This window comes from Dipodomys merriami, unplaced genomic scaffold (assembly GCF_024711535.1).
Source record: "Dipodomys merriami isolate MVZ:Mamm:240054 unplaced genomic scaffold, mDipMer1.0.p SCAF_4, whole genome shotgun sequence".
NCBI classification, from domain to species: domain Eukaryota; kingdom Metazoa; phylum Chordata; class Mammalia; order Rodentia; family Heteromyidae; genus Dipodomys; species Dipodomys merriami.
In genome coordinates, this window is record NW_027205603.1 from 87,385,005 (window position 1) to 87,400,663 (window position 15,659).

A 15,659-nucleotide genomic window follows, 5' to 3' on the forward strand; every position below is an offset into this window, starting at 1 on the left:
GTGCTTTCTGTTTAGAAGTACTGATTTTAAAAAGGAGTAATTTAAAACTGGCCCCTGACCCAAACAAACCAAAATATAAAACATTATCCTGAAAGTTTCCTTGAGTATTGTTTTGTTTTGTTTTGTTTTTGCCAGTCCTGGGACTTGAACTCCAGGCCTGAGCACTGTCCCTGAGCTTCTTTTGCTCAAGGCTAGCACTCTATCATTTGAGCCACAGTGCCACTTCTGGCTTTTTCTGTTTATGTGGCACTGGGGAATCAAACCCAGGGCTTCATGCATGCTAGGCAAGCACTCTACCACTAAGCCACAGTACTGTTTTTGTTAACTAGGCTTTTGCTTTTAAACTGAAACATCTCTGAGACTCCTCTTCCATTGTCGATGGAAGACTGGGTGGCAGGTATTGGGGATAATACATACTTGGGCTCCTGAGCTTTTTGGGTGAAGCTGGGGATGCCATCATCTCCTTCAGCCTCTTGTCTTCTGTTTTGACTGACCTCCCACCAAACCCCAGCAACAGTGTGCCTTGTGTCATGAGCAGACAGTCACCTGGGTAGTGAAGCCAACTACTTCTATTTGTGGATCATTTTTCTGTCGCTGGTAACACAGTCATGATGGACATGTTTGACAGATATGTTCATACCTATAGGCAGAGTTCTGTACTAATCAATATGTCTGATGATGACAGCTGTGCCTGTTAAGTGCTGGCTTTGATTTAAGGGTGGTTTTTGTGATGCTTATTATTTACATCTATCTATCTATCTATCTATCTATCTATCTATCTATCTATCTATCTATCTATCTATCTATCTATCTATCTATCTATTTATATTTATTAGCAAACAGAGGAGGGGAAAAGAAAGCTTCTGAAAGATTTTGACCCCAGAACACCAGCATCCAAAGGGATATTAAACAAAGTATTTTCCCTGGAGACCCTAAGAAACTTCTGGAAGCAATGCATTTTTCTAAGCACACTGTACAGTGCTCTCATATGTCCACCTGTCTGTATGGCCTTGTCTTAGCTTGGAACACATGTCTTCATTTAGCCCTGTTTGTCAAAAATGGATCATGTCTTTTCTAAGGTGCTCCAGAATTTCCCTAGGTGGATGGGGTGCTGGGAGGCAGGAACTACTATGCTTCTCAAGTTGAGGTTTCCACCATCAACCCATCTTCCCTGTATGTGGAGAGAAGGAGACAGCAAAGGAATATAGTCATGCTCTCTCCAGTGCAAGTGAGGGCTTAGGGAATACCACCCTGGAGACCTTGTGCAGCTGAGATCCAACAGCTAGGCGCTGAGAAGTCTGCAGCAGTTATCTGCAAGTTTGCACACTTGAATGTTCATACTGCAAAACCCAGATTCATTCGCCTCAGATTCTGTGGTCTATGACACTCTGTGAGGACGGCAGGTTTGGTCCAGATGGAGGCTGCCTTGAATACAAAGGTCATGATAACTGTTCTCATGTCAAGCACATGCAGAGAAGCAGTATTTTCTGCCAAGACCATGCAGGGGAAGGAGCCAAGATGGATAGGGTCAGAAATGTAGTGACGCTAGAAAAGAAGGCCGAAGAACAATGTGGTCCTGGGACAAGACTCCTCCCTGCAGGGAAGGTGGGGGAGAAGGGAGACCTGGAGCCCTATTACAGCTAGTGGACAGGGCTCTGTGGGAACACACCTGTCCCGAAGGGGTCTAACCTGGAATACCAGGAAGGTGTTTCAGCTGGAGCACAATCCATCACAAAATCATCCATCCAACCCACACATATACACACAGCTTGATGTCCACATCAGAGAAGAAGGTGGGGGAGGAGGGAGGTGGGGAGGGAAGGGATGGTAGGGGAAAAACAAAGGAGGAGGCAACAATGCTCCACAGGAAATGTACTCATTACCTTACTCATGTAACTGTAACCCCTCTGTACAGTAGCTTTACAATAAAAATATATGTATAACTAATTTTTAAAAAATGAAGCCTGAAGAATAGTGTTACCCCCATCAGGAAGGAATTAAAGAGGAAGGAAAAGAAAGTGAGCAACAGACAAGGAAAGGGTGGAGAAAGAACTGAGAATAAAATGTCCTGACATGCGCACACACGCACACTTTTCATAACGTAAGTGCCAGCTGTGGTTCCTTCACAACCCAAATGGAAGCCATGAGCCCTGATTCCCAACAGTTAAGGAGCGTGTCCGCTCTGTGGCTAGGACAGCCACAGAAGCTGGAACTGCAGCACCTGGAACTGTTCTTTCGAACCCGTTCACAGCAGCCCAGAGGCTGGGTGGGCCTCCACAGGGCCACGTGAGTTCCCACAATCGCTGCTTAAAATTTCCTCAGCGAAATGGTGCATCTCACCGGCTGAGGCCATCCTTGGACTCAAAGAGTCAGAGCTTACCCAACATGCACAGGGGCTTCCTGGCAAACTTCAGCCGTCCCCGCCAGCCTTTGTATCGGCAGCAACATCCGGCGGCCCAGATCCGCAAAGCAAACTCAGCTCCAAAGATGAAAATAGCAAATGTCTCCTGCGTGCAAAAGCATATGGAGAGGATTGATTAGCTGGGGCCATTTGTCAGCGCTACAGAGCTGCTCTGAAGGTCTGAGGAGCTGTGTTCCTGCTTCTGCAGCTGCTGCTGCTGTGGTGGCTGGGGAGTCTGGAGGTCACATCTTCATGCTGATGTACTATTGGTTCTGAATACTGTTAGGCCTTTCAAAGTGACTGTCTGTTTTTTCTAAGTGTTCGGTCCAAGGGATTGTTTCTGTCTTTCTGGAAGTTCTGAGTGTTGAACTCAGGGCATTAGCCTGGCAGGTAGCTACTCTACCACTTGGGTCATGACACATCCCTTTTTTTTTCACTGTTATTGTTCTTTTGAACCAAGTCTCATTTTTCATTCGGGTGGGCCTGGACAGCAATCCACCTATTTATACTTCATGCTTGGCTGTGATAATAGACAAAGGCCATTGCACTCAGCCTTTTTGTTGTTGTTGTTGTTGTTGTTCAAATTGGGGCAGAGAGGTGGAAGAGGATTGTCCTAACTATTTTGTCCAGGCTGGCCTAGAGCTATAATTTCCCAATTTCAGTCTCCCAAGTCACTAGGATTAGAAGAAATAAGAGTCACCGTGCCTGGCTACTCTGTTTGGTTTCAAAGTTCTCTGAAGGAGCCTTGAACAAGTAAAGTTAGTTGGAAAGAAATTTGTACAATCTACTAATTTTGGACAGTGCCTGGTCCCTGGTATTGCTAATTATGATCAATAGTTAATCAGCTCAGCTCCTGGGTTGGGCAGTGACCCCAAATTTCAAAAGATTGTATTTAAATATTGTTATAGAAGTTACCAGTTTATATTTTGAGAAACCAAATCCTAAGGGCAGCTATCAGGATGCAGGGTGCTTTTGCGTGAATGTTCGGAGGACTGGGTAGCTAGCTGTACTTGGTAATAAATGTGATGGTGTTTACCTGGACTTGTATATTTGCCTTTATCTTTAATCAGTATAGCACACTCTTATCGGCAATTCCACCTGAGCCCCGGGTGACATCACCAAGTATGGAAAGCATGGCTCTTTTTCAGGCCTAAATTGGGCTGGCCAAAGTGTTAGGCAGAAATACACCCAGGGACAATGGCCTTTTCTCATCACATGGCTGTCAGCCTAAGCCGGCCAGCAAAGCTCACCAGCAGCAGGAGCCAGTCTCCAGATACCGTCTCGTACTCCTTGAACGTGGTCAGCACAGCCAGAATCAAGCAGCCCAGGACAATCAGGAACCTAGAGAGGGGAAAGGTGAGGAAGTATGTTTCAGTCGAGGCAAAGATCAGGAGAGCACCAGAACGAGCCTGCATCTACTACTGGACGCGGTTATGTGTTTTCTATGCCATCCTAATCAATCATCATGACAACCTGTAAGTCAGGCAGGAATTTATAGTCCTAGTTAAAGAAAACATGGTTGAGAGAGGCTAAGGAAGGAGAGTGCTTTTATTTCACCAGCTAGTTAGCAGAATAGGTCTCTTAGAAGTCAGACTGGACCTCTGGGCCCCAACCAGGGGAGGAGGGCAAGGGTGTAGAGTCTTGAATGGCCAAGAGCTTACCATAGATTTTTGGACAAACAATGAGAATATGAATACATTCCAGAACTGCAACTTAAGATGTGCTGAATATGAAGAAATCAGTAGCTACTAAAGGAAACAACTTCTTTATGTTGGGGTTATTCAGAATTGTTTTTGAAATGCTAGGAGGAAGAGGAAGCCCAGATAGCAGGGTGCCAGACACTGGCCTTCTAACATTCACTGAGGTTGTCTGGTCCTTCCTCTGTGCCAGTATGAACCAAACTGAAAACAATTCTGAGAGGGGGGGAGGGGGAAGAGATTTTTTTCAGCCAATAAAATTGGTTTTTGTGCTAGGTGCCAGTGGCTGAGGCTTGTAATCCAGGCTACTCAGGAGGCTGAGATTTGAGGATCATGGTTCAAACCCTTGCTTTCACTGTATTTGATGCTGGTATAATTTGTGGAGGGAAAGGGAAAAAACAAATCGTTTAAGTAGGGATACAGGAGGACCCATTGCAACAATGAGATGTACAAGTCATTATGTCGAAAAATGAACTTTACAACTTTGGCCAGGGGCTGGGGGGGGCGGGGGGAGTGGATGGGGTGGGAGATGGGAAGGGATGGGAAGGGGAAACAAAGGAGGAGGCAACAATGCTTGATAAGAAATGTACTCATTATCTTGCCCATGTAATTGTAACCCCCCTATACGGTATTTTCACAATTAAAAAAAAAAGTTTCAGTGGCTTAAAAAAAAAAAGCTGGGCAGTAAAGCCAGTGAGACCCCGATCTCCAATTAACTACCAAAAAAAGCAAAAAATGGCTCAAGTGGTAGAGTGCTAGCCTTGAGCACCAAAGTTCAGGACAGCACACAGGTACAGAGTTCAAGCCCCAGGGTCTGTGTGTGCGCTCATGTGTGCATGCGTGTACACACACACACACACACACACACACACACACACACACACACAGAGTTTTGCTTCTGATGAAGTATCTGGTTCAGTAGTAGTGTCAGGACCCCTAGATGTTTGAGGGACTGGACTAGCCAGCATCTATGGGTGAGGGCTTAGTGGCACTCCAAGCCTTCCTATTGCAGGTAACAACTCTGTGCTAATAGTTTTCAATCCATGCTTCTTTCGTGTTTTCTAATTCTAAGTATCTATGTGTATATGTTCTACTAAATTATATTTAATCACATTATAGATACTATAATACACATATTATTTATACATATCTGTGGCAGACACAGAGACTGGAGCTGGAATTCAGTGATGGCTGACCGCACAAGTCTGACCCAGCAGAAAGCTGCCTCACAGCGCAAGGCCAGGGCTGGGCCGTAGGGAAATCCTGCTCCTGGTCTTGTCTGGGACCCAAGTCCTGGCCTGGATTCTTGGTAATCGTGAGCACATTTTTATGATCAACAAACCTGCAGACTTGCAGGCCTGAAGATCTAAGTTTTTAACCTTGCTTAGGAATTTAACCAAGATCTCCTTTGTTTGAACATTTTATTCAGATTGAGAGACTCTGATCCATGCCTGGAATCTGCCTAATCTGGGTCTCTGGTTCTCTTCTCAAGCTAGGGTGGTGCTAATGATGAGGGTAACAGCAGATATGGTAGTGGTGGTAGGGATGATAATGAGGTGATGATGTGGGTAATGATGGTGGTGATGATGATAATCATTATAATGCTGATAATGATGATGGTGATAATGGTAATGGTTGTGGTGGAAATGATAATGGTGGTGGCAATGATGATAAAATGAAGGTGCTGATGATGGTGTGACTGATGGTAATGATGTGATAATGATCATGGTGCTGGCAATGATGCTAACTGTGATGGCTGTGAGGATGGTGTTGTGATGGTGTTGAATATAATGGTGATGGGGTTGGTGGTGATGGTGATGGTGATGATGATAATGGTATGATGACAGACAGAACATCGATCCCACCATTACCACAGTCAGCACCAACTACCTGTTATTTCATATTTACCATCTCCTCAGCCTCATGACAACCTCCAAGGTAGATATGATCATTCACACACTAAAAGACGTTTAAGAACCATATGAACTAAAATGCCACGGTCTTGATTTCACAATGCAAGCCACAGACCTCAGCCAGGTGAGAGGTGCTGCAACTGGCTGACATAAAACTAGAAATGGGGACCAGGGCTAGGTCAACGTACAAGGAGGCAGGAAGCTTGGGGTAAACTTATTGAGCATGAATAGGAGCCTTTAGCCAGCCTCTGAGCTCTTCCCTTGCTCGTGTGTGCGTGTGCGTGTGTGTGTGTGTGTGTGCGCGCGCGCACGCGTGCAACGCTCAGAGAGACTCTACAAGGCACACATGGCAGGCATATTCAGTATAGCCTGGAGTCATGCTTCAGGGCAACCCCACCCATGAGCACAAGCAGACCCTATGACTTACTTCTGACAACAGAACAGTGCAAACATGGTAGCCCTAACTCCTTTACTTAGTTTGTTGTATGGCAAAGACCACGGGATGGCCACACGTGTGACAGTGACACATCATCCACTGTCTTGGAGAGGGCTACCCTGCCATGAGGGGGCTGCAGGGGTTCATGTCAAGGGGCTGCAGCAGCTTCTGGGACCAGGGAGCTCTCCAGCGGTTGGCAGCACGAAAGTAGGGCCCTTCCTACAACTGCAAGGAGCGGCCGTCATGAGAGCTTGGAGGATGATTTCAAGGAAAGAACGCAGGCCAGCCAGCACCTCACCTCTGTGAGGCCCAACGCATGAGATCTAGTCATGATGCTCACAAAGTGGGAGATAAAGAAGTCTATGTCGTTGCCTGCCATCCAGTGACCACTTGCTGTGCAGTGATGGGAAGCTCACATGGAGTGGACTAGGAGCCATGTGTCCAGTCCTCACAAAGGAAGGGTAACCATGTGATGCAGGGGCTATAACTATAGCACCTGGTTGGTGAAACTTGATCCAGGAGAGAAGATGCTAGGTCAATTTTTCTCTGTTTCCAGAGACTAGCTCAGGCAAGTCACAGGAAGCCATAGTGTTTAATGAATGGATAAAAGCCATTTCAGCCCTCATGTTACAACTCATGCCTGGGATCCTAGTTACCTTGGAGGTGAAGATCAGGAGGATCACAGTTCGAGGTCAGCATAGGCAGAATTCCACAACATCATCCTAAAGAACAAAACTAAGTGTGGTATGTATACCTGTAATCCCAGCTATACAGAAACATAGGTAGGAGGATGGTAGTTTCAGGCCAGCCAAACAAGACCTTATCTGGAAAGATAACCCTAAAGCAAAAAGGGCTGTAGACAAGGCCTCAAAAGCACAGAGCCCTGTGTTCAAACTCCAATACCACCAAAAGGAAAATGAAGCGATTTTACAAGTCAGTCATTGTCCCATTATTGGAACTGAAGGCATATAAGATAGGGGAAATGTAGGACAATTTCCTTGGGAAATGAAGAGTTCACATCTAGTGCTGCAATTCCTAAGTTTGGAATCATTTTATTGTCATTATTATTTATTTCTGTGACTCAATTGCCACTTAACCTTTATGTCAGACACTCAGTATGTCTAGATGCTTTCTACCACTTGAGGAATTCACAGATCCTTTTGGAGTGTATCACACAGACAGTAAGTTCCTATGATCCATGTCTTCATCTTCAGTTCTATCTGCATCCATCTAACAAAGACAGCTCTCCAAAGGCAGTGGTCAGGGGCTGTTGTTATGAGTTGACGAGAGAGGAAGATGATGGACTGAAGCCATGACCAAGATCCCATATGCCTTCATCAGCCACAGAGCAGCAGGGAGGACGCAGTAACAGGATATAGCCAGGAGGGGGCAGCAAACACCCATCATAGCTCTGTGTTCCCTTTCCCTTGCAGCATAGATCTACTTTTAGAGACCAGTCATTCAGCTATAAAGCTCAGATCTAGGAAGCTACCCTTACCCTGAGAGGAGAAACACACCTTAGTTTCTTGCAAATATCAGTGTATCCTTAAAATAGGAATTGATTCCAGATATACTATTTGTCAGTCCCCTCAACAGAACCCAGATGTGTGGCTGAACCTGATGTGCTGTTCGACAGGTCTTCCTCCTTCTCCCCCTCTTCCTTCTCTTCCTCCTCTGTCTTGATTCTCTTCCTTTCCATGCATTACCAACTTCCTTCTCTTCCTTACCTTGTCATTTGTCACTTCGGTTTCCATGTCTACTTGATCACTTCCTTCCCTCTGTCTCATGCCACCTACTCCCTGGCCAGTTCTACTTTTCCCCTCCCTTTCCATTCTCCACTTTTTCTTTGCCCTCCTCTCTCATTTCTCTGCTCCGTGTCCACCTTTTCTCCCTCACTTCTGCAGCCTATCTGTTTGAGGAAGGGTGTGCATGTCCAGCTCACTTGGGAAAAGCCAACTCAGCGCTCTGTCCACAGCACCCTGGCTGTGTTTGCAGTCAGGGCCCACAGTCTCTCACATGCCCTTAAATCGCTGTTTACTGTCCACTCAGCACTCTTCCCTCTTCCTGTGCCAGCTTCCAAACACACCAGGCTGGGGTGCAGAGAGGGTGGGAGGGAAACCCAGGAAAGCTGCTTCGAGCCGCACATGGCTAGATGCAGAGGTAAGGACAAGACCCAAAGTGTCCTGCCTTACACCACGTGGTACCATCCCTCTGCCAGGCAGCAGGGAAAGGGGGAAGTCGTGGATGTGACTGAGGAACCATCTTGGCATCAGGAAGTGCCCACAACCCTGTCTTACCCATGCTAGGTATCTCTCTACAGGCAACAGGACTGGGCTCACTGGAAATGAAGGAAACACCATACCAGACATCCCTTCCCAGGCTGCATCCACAGCAAGACAAAATCTACCATCTCTGTAGTCCCTCCTCCCTCTTGTTCCTGGGAGCCACTAAGAGGCAGAGACCTCCATCACTTTGTTGGTCTATTCGTTGTACAGCTTAGGAATGAGTCTCCACCTTTAGAGTGACCAAGGCAGGAATCCCCTGTGCTAAGGTTTCAAGACTCAGCTCAAAAGGAAATCCACAGGTAAGTTGGTGCAGTTAGAGACAGGAGGAGAGTGAAGAAATCACCTGGTCACCCTCAGTTCACCTGGGAGAGGACAAGTTCTTCCCTTCCCCTCTAGACTACCAGCTCACAGGGGATTCCGGATCTAGGTAGCTCCCAGTGACCTTTGGATCAGCATCCCCAAAATAATATTTAAGTCACTCAGAACAAGGTTGGCAAATCATGTTCATTTTACAAACCTACTAGTAGAGTCTGGTCCAGGCTGCCCAGAGTGTGTATTGGAAGGGATTCAGTTTGATGTCAAGTTAACCAGGGGGAAATGCCATTATCAGTTGATGACATCTGCCACAGCTACAGGGAAGGACGCTACAGGGAAGGACCAAGAATTGCTATCTTGGACCACAAGCATGAGGACACGTGTCAGAGCTAAAATGACTTCCCTGGCTTCCTTTGCTTGACTTGGCTCCTGTCAAGCTCACTCTGAAATTCCATTAACCACAACTTTTAAGGGACCTTAAGAAAGGCCTGGTCTTATTCCTTAGTCTTGTGCAAAGGAGGTTTGCCAGTGGTCCCTTAATAATTCCTCTCAGAGTGAGGTATAACCAGGTCTCCCAGCTCTCAGTCTGTTTCATCTTCCTCAGTACCACTCCCTGCTTGGTAGTGTGTAAACTGATAGACCTTTCTGCTATTGTATATGTTGAGCTGATTACAGTCTGCTACCTTCTACTGAACCTCAGCAGCACAGGGTAAAGGTGAACTACTGTCCACCAGTATTATTCAGAGAATTTTTGTTTTGTTTTTTATTTTTTTTTTCTTTTGGTGGTTGTGAGGCTTGAACTCTGGGACTGTGCGCTGGCCCTCAGCTCTTCAGCTCAAGGCTAGCGCACTACCATTTGAGCCACAGCGCCACTTCCAGCTTTTTCTGCTTATGTGGTTCTGAGGAATTGAGCCCAGGGCCCCATGCATGCAAGGCTAGCACTCTACCACTTTCTAGCCCCTTGTTTTTTTTTTTTTTTTTTTAATGAGGTGTTCAGTGCCTCTTTTTGAGAAGTGACTGATGTTTTCCTTTTCCCTCATTTAACATTTGTCCATTTTCTGCAAACAAATATGCTATTTATGTGTGAGGTGAATAATGATAACTACTTCATCAGGAAGTCAGAATTAAACAATACCCCCACACAAAAGTACAAGTACAAGGAATCACTTATAAACCCTTCGCAGCGATTGATTCAATCGCTTTATCTTTGCTGAAATTTCAGAAGCCTCAACTGGAAGTGCCTGGCAGGCAGGGAAACACTCTGAGGAAGGAGGCAGCATTTTAAGGGTAGAAAAGTGCCACATACTGAGCCTAGTCAGGCAGACATCTGAGTGGCCTGGCGCCTTTTCATCTTCTAGGCTGGAGAGACGCAATGCCCAATGAGAGCCACGGTGGAGAGAAGAGCCCAGCTGAGGGGGAGTGGGGCGCGTGCCAGGGGCTGTCCTTATCACTTTCTGTCCTACCTGCATCCCATACCTACATGCCTTTCTGTGTCACTTTCTTCAGTCCACGTCAACCTTAAGTTTAAAGCCATAGGGAGAAGTCCCAAGTCGTTTGCCAGGCAAACTTTTCCCCCACATCAGATCTTGCCTAGAAGACTGGAGGAGACGCCTGATCCCACTGATTGCTGCCTACGTAAGACTCAGTTTAGAGCCCAAGACACAAACAGGCTCCTAGCGAAAAGTCAGAAAACACTATTCCATGCAGAGGGTAGCCAAAATAGAGCTGTCTCAAATTTCAAAATAGGAGTGAAGACCAAAATTGTGACCAGAGTCAAAAGAGGCATGGCAGATTAATAAGACAATCCATAAAGAAGATACAGCATTTATAAATATATGCACGTCAAACAACAGAGCTCCAAAACACATCAAAATTCTTTCCTACGCTCACATTTGTTCACACTAAACTTAGGATTTAATCAAAACATGGCAGCCCTTCAATTCTCTTCCCTTCCCTTATCAGCTCTCTTCATTCATTTAATCACATCACATTTCCTATTTGAGGCCCAGCTTAAATGTCACCTCCTTATTATTTCTTCCTCCCTCTATTTCCCCTTCCTTCTCTCCCCACTTCTTGTTTACCTCCCTCTTTTCCTCCCTCCCTGTCACCCTTTCTTTTCCTCTACCCTCCCCTCCTTCTTCTCTTCTTCTTCCTTCCCTTCCCTTTCTCCCTTTTCCTGCTTTCCCTCCCTCCCTCCCTCCCTCCCTCCCTCCCTTCTTCCTTCCTCCCTCCCTCCCTCCTTCCTTCCTTCCTTCCTCCCTCCCTCCCTCCTTCCTTCCTTCCTCCCTCCCTCCCTCCTTCCTTCCTTCCTTCCTCCCTCCCTTGTTCCTTCCTTCCTTCCTTCCTTCCTTCCTCTTTGCTCCCTTGCTCTCTTTTCTGCTTTCCTTCCTCCCTGGCCAGACACTGTGTTTCCCTTAAGTGGGCATGTGCCACCATGCTATGCATTAATAGAGAGGAAATATGTTGAACATGCCTAGTCTGATTTGAACCATCTTCCCTTGATCTCTGCCTTCCAAGTAAGTATAAGCTTGAGCTACTGTGCCCTGCAGGAGAATTTTCAACACATTCATGATACACTAGAAAACAGAACATTTAAAATGACTAGAGAAATAAAACATGGGTATATTCAGGCTTTGTGAAGGTCTCTTTAAAGGAATTAATATAAATTACAGATAAAGATTAGAACAGGGCCTGCAATTTAAATTTCTTTAGTATTATGGAAGATCTGCTTCTGGAAACATTTGAGTTTTGAAAAATACAAACATGCAATCGTTCTCCAGTGTGATGTCCTCTTTTTAGTTGAATAGCCTCTGTTTAACAACAGCCCAACAGCTATGTGTGGATTCACTGCTGACCTCCAGCTAAAAGGTACTGAGTGCCATGATAAACTATGGTGCAAACTTTTTCAGGACCCCAGCAAGCATGGTGGGAGCTTCTGTTAAGGAAAGGCCTGAACACTGGAGCTGGACACACTGGGTCTCAAGTCCAGCCTCATCCTGGCTGTAGATTCTCCTCCAAAGAGGCAATGGAACACCTCCTTTTTAAGAGGACTTGGGAGATAATGGATAGAAAACCCTTCCTGGCAGGCAGTAGTGCTCAGTAAATAGCACTTTCCTTCCAGCTTGCTGACAAAGGCCTGCCGACCTACAAATTATTTATAATTGGGAGCATAAATTTGGGAGGCAATCAGGGAATGAGTTTCAATTCTGAATGCACTATTTATTGTTGAGTGAGTGGTAAGTACCTTAACTTACTTGGTCCTCCAGTCCCTCATACTTACTATGGGGATAATTTTTTTTTTTTTGCAATCATGGAGTTGTGAGGAGTAAATGTATCTCAGTTTCTCCATTGGTAAGGAAGGGAAAAGAGGAAGTTTTGGCTAATTCTTTATGTTAAACAATGAACAGAATTTTTATTTGTATTATTATGTAAAGTGATGCCTAGTGGATATGTGAATTCTTAATAACTGGAAACCACTGTTATTATTATAAGACATTTGGATTTTCACATAAGTATCACTTCTGAATCAGGGGACTCTTCCAAGAGACACTGTAATTCTATTTCCCTGTCTTTCACACACCATCTACTGTAAGACACATCATAACTGTATAAACTCCTAAGAACAGAAGGAGCTAATACAATTATGGTAGTTTTTGATTGTATTTCACATATTCAAGAGATGTTAAGTGGGGGCTATATACGTATCTCTGTCTCTGTCTGTCTGTCTATCTATACTGAAACAGAGTTAGATATGAGTGCCTTGAAACCAAATCCTTTAGGACAAATACTTTGGACAAGACAAGGTTTGAAGAAGTGACTCCAAGTATATCCCCCCTGGTATGAGGGCTGGCAGTGCGTCTCATATCTCAAGCATCATGATAATGATAGTTTATTTGGTCTAAGCCCTTTTATTTCTTCTTTCACTCCCACATCAAAGCTGTGCATCATATTCTGACCCAGCACACCTAGCCTGTTATGTCTATTTTTCCTTTGAAATAATGTTTTACAGATAGTCTGTGTCTCCCATCTCTACAACTGATGGCTTCATTAAACTACCACCATTCCTGAGCTGTGTCACTTCAGCAGGCTCGTAACTGATCTCCTATATCCCTATACAATTTCCCCTCCAGTCCATCTGCCAAACTTCTCTTTCTCCAGCCTCTTTCCTGTTGTTTATCATCTTCTGGGCAGAGGTTACCAAATGTTTGGTCTCTGTCCTCATTAAAGCCTTTGTTTTTCTCAGCTCCTTTCTGCCATTAATAGAGAAGAGATCTGTTAACATGCCCAGTCTGGCTTTGAACCATCTTCCCTTGATCTCTGCCTTCCAAGTAACTAGAATTATAAGCTTGGGCCATTGTGCTTTGCAGCAGAATTTTCAAACACTCATGATACACTAGAGAGCACAACAGAAACTCCCAAGAACAGAAGGTGCTAATTCAATTATGGTAGTTTTTGGCTGTATTTCACATATCCCAGAGATGTTAATTAAGGGCTATATATGTACATCTATCTACCCCCGCCCTCTCTATCTATCTTGAAACAGAGTTAGATACGAGTGCCTTGAAACTAAATCCTTTAGGACAAATACTTCAGGCAAGACCAGGTTTTAAGAAGTGCCTCCAGACCTCTCAGACCTCTGCTTGCTACTTGGCAACCCTGTATTCTGTACTGTTCCAATCAATCTCCCCACCATCTTCTACCCTTTATGCACACAGCTGCTTATAGTTTGGGTCATTTGATTTCTTAGAAAGAAGACGCTCTTGGGAGCCAGGCAGATCTGAGTTCAAATTCTTGCTCATGTTTCCAGTCATGTACACTTAGTCATAACTGTCCCAAGAGCCTGCACCATATTATAAGGTAGAGAAAAGGTGACATAATTAAAAATCCCTAATCCTCAAAATCAATACCCTGTGAATTTTGTTAAAAATGCTTTGCTTCACACTGTAGGTGAGAGTCCTCACATTGTGGGTGAGTCTTCACACTGTGGGTGAGAGTCTTTAATGTCTGAATCCATCCTTCTCTGGACACGCACTTTGTCATAAGAATGATATCAAGCTAGAAGAGAACACTTAACAAACATTGCACCTACCATGGACATTTATAAAAAGCTAACCATAAGGCAGCTAAAGGCCTGGACTCTATTGGAAAGAGTATGGACTCCAGAATTAGGGACTACATGATTGTATTTGGTCCCAGCCTTTCCTTTTCAAATTTTTGTGACGTAGTCTAGAGGACTTAATTTCTTATCCTTGACTTCTGTAGTTCTATAGTGATGGAGCAATGCCCGCTCCATGAGACTGTGGTAGAGATTTGTGATAAAGGATGTAAAGTCCCTAGCAGTGGTAGGAGACGCTCAGTATATTGATTTAATGGTAGTAGATGAACACCTGGTAGGAGACATTCAGTACTGATTGAATGGCAAGACTGGTTGTGGTTGTGGGCATTGAGCATGCCACCTTTTGTTCATAAAGCCAAGAAGCCTTATTTACAGATGTCCAAGGTGGCAGCCACATCTCTCTCAGGAGAGCTCCCCTGGCTCTGGAGGAAAAGGCTGAGATATATGAGGGTGAAAGTTAAGTCAGTGGTTGGGGAATGACAGCAAAAACAGCTTCTAGAAAAAGGCTTATCCTGCATATACACTTCTCTAATTCGGGGAGGGGAAGGGAAAAAAACAAAATGCTTAAATAAGGATAGAGGTTGACCCATTGTAACAATGAGATGTACAAAATACTATGTTGAAAATGAACTTTACAACCTGGGGGAGGGGGTTACTTGTGGAGGTGGGAGGGAAGGGATTGTAGGGGGAAAACAAAGGAGAAGGCAACAATGCTCAATATGAAATGTACTCATTACCTTGCTCATGTAACAGTAACGCCTCAGTACAATATTTTTACAATAAAAATGTACAAAAATAGTATAAAAAAAGAAAAAGGCTTATCAGGCTTAAGGTGGATACCAGCGCTTGCCAATGTCTCTCCTGTCCAGCTAGTGAAGAGTCTGGTCCAGAACACCTGTCCAGATTCAACTGTTCTCCCTCCTCCATTACGCTTGTTCCAGTGGCCTCCCAGACCTCTGTTTGTTACTTGGCAACCTTGTATTCTGCACTCTCACTCCAGATCCAAACAGTCCTAAGCACTGACTGGCATCTGGCCACTTTGCCTGTCTAGAGCTGGATTCTTTGACCTGATGCACTTCTGAATCTCTGGGTTTAAAAGACTCAATTCACAAGGCAACTTCTGAAGCAAATGATGAAAACGAAAATACAAAAAGCACCATCTTGAATTCTAAACTTAATAAATCAACTCATTCTCCTCTGCCCTTTTCCAACCTTAAGACAACAGCCATATACAATTTTTGCAAATTTGCATTGTCACAATATTGCATTCTTCATTTTATCTTATGAAAGAATAAATATTCTTGAGCTTAGCTATGAAATATTCAAAACTATCATGTTTAATGAAAGAGCAGTGCTCTATAACATCAAGGCCCTAAAATATACATAACCATTCCCTCATTGGCAGATATTTAGGTTCAAGTTGTTTATCATTGTGTGTTATTATACCCAGTGCAAGGACAAATCATTGTGATCTCCTTGGTTTAGGACTACCCCTT

At 44.6% G+C, this 15,659-nt stretch overlaps 1 protein-coding gene across 1 annotated transcript in view; it reads right to left on the bottom strand.

The window, feature by feature from the left end:
* Positions 1-15,659, bottom strand: part of Kcnq3 (potassium voltage-gated channel subfamily Q member 3) — a 260,088-nt gene that overhangs the window by 35,948 nt on the left and 208,481 nt on the right. The window contains exons 2-3 of the mRNA XM_069991421.1: positions 3,652-3,742; positions 2,381-2,507 (exon numbers count right to left, since the gene is read on the bottom strand). Coding sequence (XP_069847522.1) covers positions 2,381-2,507; positions 3,652-3,742 — 218 coding nt within the window. The remainder of the gene's footprint in view (positions 1-2,380; positions 2,508-3,651; positions 3,743-15,659) is intronic.